This window comes from Euprymna scolopes, chromosome 44, assembly GCF_053919585.1.
Source record: "Euprymna scolopes isolate OS-2025 chromosome 44, ASM5391958v1, whole genome shotgun sequence".
Taxonomy (NCBI): domain Eukaryota; kingdom Metazoa; phylum Mollusca; class Cephalopoda; order Sepiida; family Sepiolidae; genus Euprymna; species Euprymna scolopes.
Window position 1 is genome coordinate 44,334,715 of NC_136525.1, and position 12,921 is coordinate 44,347,635.

General features: G+C 31.5%; 1 protein-coding gene across 1 annotated transcript in view; it reads right to left on the reverse strand.

Moving 5' to 3' along the window:
• Window positions 1–12,921, reverse strand: part of LOC145268827 (rap guanine nucleotide exchange factor 1-like) — a 307,722-nt gene that overhangs the window by 33,808 nt on the left and 260,993 nt on the right. The window contains exons 14-15 of the mRNA XM_080124477.1: window positions 3,560–3,734; window positions 453–641 (exon numbers count right to left, since the gene is read on the reverse strand). Of these exons, the coding sequence (XP_079980603.1) occupies window positions 453–641; window positions 3,560–3,734 (364 nt within the window). The remainder of the gene's footprint in view (window positions 1–452; window positions 642–3,559; window positions 3,735–12,921) is intronic.

Below are 12,921 nucleotides of genomic sequence, written 5' to 3' on the forward strand. Positions count from 1 at the left end.
ATTTTTATCACAGTATACATGTCACCAGCAACCCGTGTTGCTTAAACAAGCGGAGCATGCGGGGTCCCTCTCCACAAATAGAAAATTTACAAAGGAGCAACTAAAGTTATCCCGGAAAATCCATTCTGGCAAAAATTTACTTTCACCATAACTAATGTTTGCGCAAAATTTTTAAAAAATTCAATGCATGGTTATTGAGAAAAGCGCAAACAAACTAACAAAGAAACAGGAGTGAATTACCAGGTCAAAGCCCTCCTTTGTCCAGGGACAAATAAAATTTGTATTCTAACAAAAAAGAAAATAATGCAACATACTTAATACACAAGTATAAAAAATATTTACTTCTTGAATTGTCTCCCCTTGAAATTAAAAAAAAAAAATGAAACAAAAGAAAATTTTTCTCTTACCCTAAAATGCACAAGCAGTAAAAAAAACTTTTATTGCATACTTACTGGAGCGTCAAGCTATGCGACGGTAACAGGCTTGATTTAGCTGAAATCTCCATATTCTTCCTCGCTTCAATTTTCTCTACGATCTTCCGACGGAGAAGTTTTGCAAGAGTCAACTCTCCCTGACACAGCAATTCGAATACGAGATCCATCATCTTTTGGCTGATTTCATCATCAATTTCGGATGACGTACTGCTGTATGAGGCACTGCGTATATCAAGATGAGCAACAAATATGGAGGGGAGGGAGAAAGAGGAGAGAAATAAAATTTAGCATTTTTTTTTTTTTTTGAAAAATAAACAAAATAAATAAAACAATTATTAAACAAGGAAAATGTACAAGGCATTAGGATGAGGAAGAGATAGTGAGTTAAAGAGAGTTATAGATAGAGAGAGATATAGATAAAGACAGAAAAAGATTGAGAGAGAAAGAGAGAAACATATAAGGAGAGAGAGAGAGAGAGATATGGCGGACTACAGAAAGAGATGAATTAAGATATAAAGGGTGGAACTATAAAGTTGTTGCCCTAAAGAAAAACACTTTATTTTAAAACTTTTATTGAAAAAAAAAAAATCAATTCAGGTAACTTAATTATGTAGTAGAGCTGACATTTATTCAATGCAATTGCCTTCAGCCTCAATCATAGCCTTAATACAGGTCTGGAACAGGGAACATGCCTTTTCCACACGCGCTAGTGGGAGCTTGGCGAATACTTTGCGTATGGCGGCAATCAGGTGAGAGGTCATGTTGGTGATGTTCTTGACGTATGACCAGGTCAGGGAAGAAGTGGGGCGGGGGCAGTGAGAAAAGGGTAAAAAATCATAGCATTTCTTAGACAAGCTTAGGTCTCTTTGGACTTGTGGGGTGGTGCTGACTCTTGCTGCTACACACAAGCTCTGCTAGGGGCCACCTGATTGCACTAGGGGATCACCACCCCCTTCAGCACATCCAGATACACTTTGATGTTGACTTTCAAGCCGACTTTGAAGATGTGAGGTATTATGATGTGGCCCTCACTTAAAACCACATCAACGATCATAACCGTGGCCAGAAACTTTATTTTCATCATCCTGGGCATGTCCGTTACTCGTGGCAATTGAACGATGCATTATTAAGCTGCTGGCAATGGTCCTGTTGTCATAATTTGGATTAGTAGAGAGCATGAATTGAACATGATTGCGCTTGTTAAACATTGTGCCACTTTCAGACATAATAACAAGGCTCCTATCACTTGCGATTTGTGCAGAACTGACCAACTAGTGAATGGTCTGCAACAAAAAAAAAGAAAACTGGTTTTCATCAAACGGAAATGCAATCATGTCATCTTTTCTAGGGCGACAATTTTATCGTTCCACCCTGCATAGATTAAAAATAGAAAAAAGATTGAGAGATAAATCGATAAATATAGATAGATGAAGAGAGATTGAAACAAATATATTACAATAGAAAAATAGAGACTGAAAAATAGAGTGAGATAGGAGGGGGAGATGGAAACAGACAGACAAGAGGGAAGAATAGAGAGAGAAAGGGAGAAGAGGGAGAAGGAGAAAGAGAAAAAAAGATAGAAGAGAAAGAAGGATAGAGAGATATAGATATAGAGAACTTAGAAAAAAGATAGATTGAAAGACGAAGCTAGAGAGAGAGAATGAAAGGCAGAAAGATATAAAGAAAAATATATCTATGTGTGTGTATGTATATATATATATATATATATATATATATATATATATATAATCAAGGTAAGACACCGATTAGAAATCAGATGAAAAATCCTGATAGATATTACTTGCCTTCTCCCCTTTTCCTATAATTATCTCGATATAATTATCATTCACCACTCAAAAACTATTTTCAATATTTGTGTTGAAAAGCAAAATAAGTGTCTATTCACAGCTGAACATTTTGCTAACCGCATTTCATTTCCTCTGATGATATAAGCCATAATTGAAAATCCATGGATTAAGGAAATCAACATAACCCCTTCTATATATTCCTTTTGTCAAACAATTCTTAATTTGAATATATGTGTCTATATGTTTGTTTTTTCAGAATTTAAATATAACCACTAAACTTATATATATATATATATATACTGTTGAAAAGGCTCGGCCGAAAGACGTCTTCCGTTTATTTAATTCTTTTTAGCCCCCCCCCCTTTTTTTTCATACGTTTTTTCCCCCCTTCATTCAGTTCAAATAATTTTGAACTACATGTTTTGGAGATTGATTTTAGACTTTGTAGTGTTTCTTGATTAAACGTCAAAAAAAAAAAAAAAGTCCTCAATTTTAATAATGGCATTTGCCCCAGTGCTATTTAAATCCGTTATAAAATTTTGTACCCATATATATATATATATATATATATATATATATATATATATATATATCCATAGATAGATAGAGAGATGAAAATGTAAAAAGGAGTACATGTGTACTTAAATAAACAAGTAAATTATAACAACATAAAAATGAAAAAAAAAAATATATATTTTAAACGACATATAAAGAATGAATCGCAAATATACAGAGAGCGAGCGAGAAAAAAAAAATGAACATAAATCAATGAGTTGTTATAAAAATTTGACTATGGAGTTAACCAGACAGAAAAATCTGAAAATGTGAGGCCCGGGGGAAGGATTTGTTGGTTGTTTTTGTTTTACGGCATATCAACCCTTTTCGGGTTATTTAATGCCGAATCCAAAGATTTTGAAGAAAAAAATTTTTAATAGAATATATTTGTTGTTTTCACGTCGGTTTCTATTTAACCGATAGTTGGAACCGTAACAGGTACTACCACTCCAGGTCAGAGTGGACCTGGGAGCAATGGTAATTAAAGGGTGACTCCACACTCCCCAAAGCCCGCAAGCTGGGGCATCACCACTGGATATAGTTTAAGGTCATATCCAGAACCCCCCCCCCCCCCCCGGGGAAAGGAGGGAAAGGAGAGGAGGTTATTTATTATGAAACTTTTAAAATTTTTACTTCAGTTACTTTTAAGAGATCAAGAGACCCCTTTCTGGAACTAACAATTCTTTTTTTTTTTTTCAGAAGGGAGTCATTCATTACTTATCAAGGTCTTAATTATATAAATAAAAAGTCGCATTTTCTTACCTAAGCTCGTCCAGGACACGTATTAAAAGTGAAAAAGAGTTCCGCGCCAATCTTTTCTTGCTCGTGTCAGATACGTGCTGAAACTTGTGGAATCGGTAGAGTAGCTTTTCTATTAATTCCTTGGGCGTGATGAACGTTCGATATGTTGTCAGGAAAGCCTCTTGGTACATGAAATCTGTCAGAGAATGTGTGGGGTGGGGAAGAGAAAAATGGAGAAAATTTCAAAAACAGTCATTTTTTGAAGGGTGGGGGAAAGAAAATCAAATCAAAGAGAAACAAAGATGGCGTCAATTTTGTTTGTATTGCCTTCAAATTTAAGCGTGACAGACAGATGAAGAGAACCTCTAAAAAGAAAAGTCATTTAGAGAGAGAAAAAGAGAGGGGAAGATTTAAAGAGAAAAAGGAGAAAAAGAAAGCCGAAAAGATAGAAAAGAAAAGAGAGAGAAAAAAAAAAGATTAAATCCAGAAGGAGACATTCCTAAGGAGAAAGAAAAAAAAAAGCTTTTCATCATGCTATAAAAAACTTTGATAAAAAAATAGAAGTTATAAAAGATTTGTTAGTGGCATTTTTTACCGATATTAACATCTTTGAAACATTGTTATTTTTATTTTTTTTGGTACTTCTACAGTTTATTGCCGAAAATAGAGACACCATTTTTTTTTGGAGCACCTGTTAAAATCAGAGCGAGAAATCAGTATTTTAAACTATGACCAAAGTAGGAAATAAACACAAAAAAATTACAAAATTGTTTTATTAAAATTATATTTTCTTACACAGACTTTCCAACAAATGTCTTTACAATTATATTTTTATGCAATAAATATTTTGGTTTTCAAATGGTGCTCGCCCAGTTTAAAACAATTATGAATGTCATTTTCATTTTCTGTTTTTAATAATAAAAAAAAATATAAATACATTTTCTGAAAAATTTTCCTGTTTTCATTAATTAAATCGAAACATTTCCAATTAAACAATTTTTTAATTTTTTTTTTTTATTACATTTTCACCCCAAACAAGGCACATTGTCACTTTGGTGTAGCGGGCTACTATCAGAGGCAACAACTACTAGGGTACTATGTAGGGATTTGGGCAGCAAGATGTTGGTTCACGTTACACTTAAACTTCTGCACGTCAGTACTGTTGGGGAAGCAGGGACCTGGAATGGAATTCCAAAGTCTAGCGGTTCTGGGGAAGAAACTACTGGAGTAGAAAGATCTTTTACATCTTTACTGTGTGGGGGTGGGATTTTGCTGCCTGTCGGGTTTGTCGAGGATGTCTAAGGATCTATGTTCTCTTTCACTTTATTTATTTATTTTTTCTCATAGTTCTTTCCAGAAGTAATTAATATCTAGTTTTATTTTTTTTTGTTGTTATTTATTTCCTACTTAGGCCATAGTTTAAAATACTGATTTTTCCTTCTGATTCTAATCGATAAACTGTAGAAGTACCTTTGGCAATAAACTGTACAAGTACCTTTTTTTCTGCTACCTTAACGGTTTTTTAAGAGTTATAAGATCTTATTGTTATGGAACATTTTTTTTATTTTTAAATATTATTTTATGTGCATAAAAGTATACCTTCTGAGTTTTAGTCTTATACTTTTATGCACATGAAATAATATTTAATATATATATATATATATATATATATATATATATAGCAAAATTTTGTGGAAAATTCAAAGACTCACGTTTTCTTTTTTATAACTTTCGTTTATTTCCTGGATTGTTTCCCATTACAGCTGTTTCGTTAGTGGGTAGGCAATTTTACGATTTATGTGTCCATAAAAATATCCCGTCCCCACCAACTTCTTCAGATATTATCCATTAGATTTTTATAACAAAAGGTATATTTTAAACATGCTGAACATTCTATTCGGGTAAAAAGACTTCCAAAGCCATGAATATATATATATATATATATATATATATATATATATATATATATTACACTTACACACACACACACACATATATACATATATTTGCTAAAGTTTATTAGAATATACTTTTGTGGTTTATGTTCCATAAATTGTATTTCAAATTTTAACAAATAAGCTCAACATAACATTTTATCATCTGCCTAAATGAAAAATATATTAATAAAATTTTTTTTTTTTTTTTTTTTTAAATTAGGAGTAGGAATTGATTCCATCTTTTAGCATTCTTTGGAATATCTTTCAACCTATACATTTCAGCATTATTATTAACTTTCATACAAATGACTTGTTTCATAATTTGTAGTTTTCAATTCATGTGCCAAACAGCAAAATTTATAGCTTGTCTATGAATATTATTTTGCTTAATTTACTTTGCTCTGAGGTTAAGAGCCATTCTTTGAAACTCAAAATTTGTTGTAAATTCCAATTTAAAGATTTAAATTCAATTTCTCATATTTTCACACCCAAACACATACATATACGAGGGGCGTGCAATAAGTAATGCCCCTGACCCACTTCCAATAGCAGTAGAGCAACGAAACTTGGCACAGTTATTAGTAAAGTACATAGGAACCACCCAGAGTTATGCATTTCTCCCATCGTTTGATGCAGCTCTGGAGACCGTTTTTGTAGAACACCCCAGGTTGGTCCTCCAACCATGACATGACTTCAGAAATCAAGGCTGCGTCATCTGGGAAACACTTTCCTTTCAAAAACAACTTCATGGCTGGGAAGAGGTGAAAGTCAGAGGGTGCAAGGTCAAGAGAGTAGGGAGGATGGGGAAGGATTTCATAACCACACGCCCGTGCTTCTGATCTGGCGATATGCGAGTTGTGGACCAGACCGTTGTCCTGCAGGAGTAGGGTACCTTTGCTGATCTTGCCCCGCCTCTTGATTTTGATAGCTTCCCTTAATTTCCTCAAAAGTGAAGCATAATAGGCTCCTGTAATCGTGGTACCCTTTGCCAGGAAATCTGTCATCACTACTCCGTCCTGGTCCTAGAAGACTGTGAGCATGACTTTGTCAGCGGAGGGCTGCACCCTTGCCTTCTTTGGAGGTAGTGAGTCTAAGTGCTTTCACTGCATTGACTGGGCTTTGGTCTCTGGATCATAGTGATGGACCCAGGTTTCATCCTGTGTAATCAGTCTTTTGACTCATCTTCTTGGCACATCTCCAAATTCATCCTTGAGCACTTGATGCGTTCTCGCTTCTTGAATGGTGTGAGCAACCTGGGAATCCATCTGGCAGACACCTTATGCATATGCAAATGGTCATGAATGATAGTTTCTACAGACCCTGTACTAATCTTGACATCTTGGGCTATTTGGCGAATAGTAATGCGCCGATCTTCCAAAATGGCAGCCTCAACTTGACGGACAGATGTCTCATCAATGGCAGAAGGGGGGTGGGGGTCGACCAGGTCTGGGAGCTGTTTCCACAGACTTCCAGCCATGTTTGAATTCACGATGCCAGTGTTTTACAAGGTCATATGGTGGGGCATTATCACCATAAGTTCCTTTCATTTCATCAAAAGTCTCCTGTGGTGTGCGTCCTTTCAAATACAAAAACCGGATCACTGCTCGACATTCAAAAGGCTCCATTTCACACCTGACTCAGTTCAAATACCTGTACAACAGAAACCACAATTAGTTCAGAGCTGTAATTTGCCACATAACCCATAGAGATATAAATCATTGCACATGCAAAATTTCAGCTAGATCAGACAACTGGAAGTGGGTCAGGGGCATTACTTATTGCACATCCCTCGTATATACGTTTGATTTATTTTTACATAAATATTTAGCTATCGCTATACAGTCATGAACATGTTTCAACTAGTTGACTGAAACATTCATAACTGTAGCAATAAATGTTTATGTAAAAAAAAAAGAAAAAAAAAAAAAAAAAATATATATATATATATATATATATTGCTTTACTTTGGAATTGAGTACTTTTGCATAATCCACATTGAACTCATTGGATGTTTTCACCTTTGAACAATATTAAGCTGGAATATATATATATATATATATATATATATATATATATATATCCTAGGTATTATAATTCAGAGGTACAACATCCAAAAACTTTGATGAGGTTTATTCAAGAGTGCTCACTGCCAAAGTAGAGAAATATATACTTATTTATTTTTACATAAACATTTATTCCTGAATATGTTTCAGTATAAATGTCTCTAGTTAGTTATAACTCGCTGACTGAAACAGATATGAATGTGTAGTGATACCTAAATGTTTATGTAAAATAAATAAAAAGTGTGTGTGTATATATTTCATTAAATAAAATAGACGTTTTTTTTTGTCTATTAACTTTGTTTTTGATCCTTTCCAACTCCCAAATAACGGTCTTTACTTCTGGCAGGAACTGGCTGATGTAATCGCTATATTAAAAAATATATAATTGTTCAAAACCAGTTGGATTTAATACCTGATGATGAATACTGAGAGACTGGAAAGTATTCGGAATTACAACAAATATGACGATTACATTTGTCAGTTTTTGCTAGAAGTGAACACTTCGAAAGTTGGAAAGAATCAAAATAGAATTAATGAACAAAAAATATCTATTTAATGAAATATGCTTAAGAAAAAAATGCTGCCTAAATATGTGTGTTTGTGTGTGTGCATATAGAAGTATATAGGAAGAGAGAGAAAAAGCGTGAGATAAATCTAGAGAAATTGGATGAGAGTGAGCTAGAAATAAGAATTTTAAAACTTAAATCTGAATAATCTTGCAAATTATGTTTTACATCATCAAATAACAATGTTTTTTTTTTTAATTTCAAACATTAAAAGATTATGCGACTTAATAAAAATCAATAAAAAAAATTCAAATTGTGATAAATCAAAAACTGTCAACACAAACAAATACAAACAACAAACAAAATCAATAAAAATTAATGTTAATTAAAAAAAAAAAAAGTTGAATGTTAATTTCTTTTTCCTTTTTTTTTTTTTTTTAATGAATGATATAATAAAAATTATTACACAAAACAAAACAAAAAATTTCGGGTGAGATGTGAACAGTTGCAAGAAAACATTTAACATCTACCTAACATGACAAGTGATCTTGTCAGATTTTTAAAGTCAGACTCTTTTATCAAACATTATTTCGAAATAGCCAATTTGCATTTGTTATCGTTCCACCATGTTATTACCATGTTTATCAAAATAGTATTTTTATTCTCTGTTTAATTCTCTTTCAGATGATAAGGCAGTTTTCATAACCTCTGACCCTGTGTGTCATGTCTGTGTCTGTCAGATTCCCTCTCTCTTGGACCTACAGACACCTTCCTAACTTAATATTTGTTTACATAAATCAAGGTCATATTTATCCATTTATTTATTTGCAGATTATTATCCTCATCTTCTAGTTGTTTCGTGGTGAGATGACAACAACTATGGAAGGCAGTAATTACTGAGGATGCAGTTATGAGATTCGAAGTTCCTATCCCGTTGCAGTTTTTTCATGCATGTCTTGAAGCCGAGATGATAGCATCTGAGTTTCCAATTTGCATTATCCCATCCTCATCATCATCTTATCACATGATCATTAAGAAGAATAACTTATATTTTTAGTGGAGAATATAATAGGAATTATCTACCTGACAAATAAAAATTTATTTCTTTTTTCTGTAGAAGTAAAAAAATTTTAACTGTAAGGTAGACAATTATTTTTAATTTTGTCAATTAGAAATACAAGTTATTTCTCTTGCTGAATTTGATTTTCTGGTCATTAGTTGAAAGTGTTTCATAGACTGAACAAGTAACCTGTTAAAATAAATTTCTATCAAATTATATCATTATATTTACAATAACAGGGTACACAATAACAAATGAAAATTGGCTAGTCAGAAACAATTTTACATTTATCATCTTGAATACTATTTCGGTCTGACTTTAACAAATCTGACAAGATAACACATAAAAGAAAAGTTCAAGTTAAAAACAACAATAAAAACAAAATCAAGGAATTCCTGAATGAAATCATTTCGTAAAGTTTTTTTTTTTATTATTTAATTAGATATTATTTATCTCCCAGGATATATTTAAATACTGCAGATAAAAATAAGCTCAAGGTTAACAGGTTATATCAAACAGAGCTTACATGTATTAATTTGGTAGATTATAAAATTTTAAACATATTTATTAGAATTTCAAATATTATAATCAAGCTGGGTAAACATTGTTAAGTTTTAATTTATGTTTAAAATTTTATATTCAACCAAATTGAATATATTAAATATATATATATATATATATATATATATATATACATACATACATATATATATATATATATATATATTTAAAAACTATGCATTAAAGATTCTGTAGATAGACCATGGTTTCATTGACAAGGAAGACATTTAATTAGAAAAAAGTCCCTAACGTTCACTCTAAATCCTCAGCATCTTACAAAACTATGGCAGTCCCTCCCCCACCCAAACAAACAAAATCTGTAATGTATAGTTCTTAAATAAATAATTTGTATTTTAGTTCTCACAGTTCTTATGATCGAGTACTTTATTGATATTTTTTGAAGATACCTTAACACACACTATGTAAAAGAAACTTATGGCAAGTAAGCTGGACAGAAACTTGTGTTTCATTCCTATAAATTAATTACCATGTAAAAAGAGTTTATATAACCCACTTTTGTTTTGTTTATGGAAACCACACCAGACAAGGCATAAAGCCACTGGATGTAATTAGCTAAAAAAAAAATTTTTTTTTTAATACTATTTCAAGATAAAAAAAAAAAAAAAATTAGCCAACGATAAGTATTATTCAGATAGATTCCAATCTAGAAAACAGCAATTATTTATCCTTTGTCAGAAACATCGCTCATGGGAAGTAAGAGACACAAATAGATGTTCAATTAGGGTTTAAAAATCCCAGAAATAAGCAACTGTAAAAGTAACGAGTTTTGGTCTACAGGGGTTCATTCAGTTGACCTCCGCACACTGTAAACAAACAAATAAGAAACTGGGGTTGTTTTGATTTTCGTCACATGTTCAACTTCTGATATAGAAAAAGATTTAAAGAAAAAAAAAAAATAGGAGGACATTAAAGATTTATCTTTTTTGTACATTTTTTATTTATTTATGAAAACACTTTAATAAACCAACAAAACATTCTCCCTATTCGTCAAAAAAAATAATGTTATGGAGAGGGGGGGGGCGTACGTTTATTTTATTCTAAAATTCTCATTAAAATTACTTCATTCTCTACGATTATTCGATTTATATTTAAATTTTTATAATTCTAATAAGCATATACATTTTTTTTTAAGCTCCCTCAGACCAATGACGAGTCCTAAAAGAGCGCAGCGGAACCATATTTTACAATCACTTTACATAGATTGTGACTTTGGGATTTGATTGCAACCAGGGAGGAAGCTGGTTCATCCCTAATCCAACAACATAGGAGAATGTTAAGTTTCTCAATTGGCTTGACAAATTCCGTTTCAGAATGAAACACAAACGTTTTTGTGAAGCTTACTTACAAAAAGTATTAGTGATGGGACGATTCCATTATTTTTTTTCCTCCAAATCCGATTCTTTAAAATTTCTAAATATAAAGTTTATCATTTGGTGGGGGTGATGAGGTCAGATTACTGTAAAAATCCATATCACGTGGATATATTTTCACAAACGTAAAAATATGCTTGTGGAAGGTAACCTATAGATTTTATTTTTACTGGTAGTTTAAAATTAATAAATATTTATCATTTCATCATTAATACAGGCCGAGGAAAATAAAGCTTTACAAAAAGAAAATAAAAAGAATCGTTTTTGGCATCGGAAAATGGGCACAGATTTTTCTGATTCCCCAAAAAGTTTAGATTTATTCCATTCCCGATTAATCGTCTCAACACTAATAATTATATTTTCATACCACCACTACTACTACTAGGTTCTGTTTACGTGTTGAGCACTGTTGAAGTAAACACTGAAACAAAAGAATACATACAAAATATATCATTTATAGGAAGTACAGATCACAAATATACACAATTATTTTAAGACAACGTAAACCATAGAAAAATATCACACATTTCCAAAGGACTTCCAAAAATCTTTGCAATGTTCCAATTCCAATTTTTTTTTTTTCCACAAAGAAGCCCAAACACCAAAAACCTTTTTTACAGTTTCCAACAAATAAATAAATAAAATTTAAAAGCAAAGAAAGATTTAGCAAAAAAAAAAAAAAAAAAAAAAAAAAAAAAAAAAAAAAAAAGAAAAGAAAAGAAAAGAAAAAAAAAAAAAATGAAAAGAAAAAATAGCATGAATTATCTCCCCTGTTTGGAGAAATCGGTTTTCAGACTATCTTAATTATCTCTTATATAAGGACATGTTCAAAACTATTTCATTTTACTATGTTCGTAGATAAAGGTTTTGTCCTTATTTGAAGTGTGAGTACATTTGAAAATTTTTTTTAGATACCATGTAGATTATTTTTGTTTTTATATATATATATATATATATATATATATATATATATATACACACACACACACACAAACACACACATATTTCTACTGTGCTCAAAAAAACGTCGATATGATGATATATAAAATATATAACATGTCTTTATTCATCGCGATGATTATGGATGGTTGGTTATTAGGAGGAAGATGCACACATGAGAATTTGATGAGTTGATTCTTCATGAAGCCCAAATCTTCAACCAACAATGACATCCTTTCTGGTTGTTATTATATAACCATCTGTCTGAAATGCCTATTATATTCGGCCTTTGTGATTCGTTGAATTGACCTAACTTCAATTTCATCTGTGTAATATTTTTTGCCGAAAATGACCTTTCAAACTTCATACTTTTAATTTTTATCTTCAATATTCCAAGTTTATTGCTTTTACATGTAGATGCTTGTCAGGTATATAATTTTTATTCAAATGACCTTTTGATACATTTGATGATTATTATTTATTAAGATGTCAGGCGCATAATTTACATTCAAATGACTTTTTGGTACATTTGATAATTATTATTATTAAGATGTCAGATGCATAATTTCCATTCAAATGACTTTTTGGTACATTTGATAATTATTATTAATATGCCAGGTGCATAATTTCCATTCAAATGACTTTTTGGTACATTTGATTATCATTATTAATATGTCAGGTGCATAATTTCCATTCAAATGACTTTTTGGTACATTTGATACTTATTATTATTAAGATGGCAGGTGCATGATTGTCACTCAAATGACTTTTTGGTACATTTAATAATTATTCATGTAAATTTATTATTGTGAATAAAATCTAATCAAAACTATTAGGTCTCTTTTATAAAGATTTTAAGCTAGGGAGTGAATTCAGTATTTTGGTGATAGATTTTAGTTTAGATTAGACAAATTTTTTTTATTATC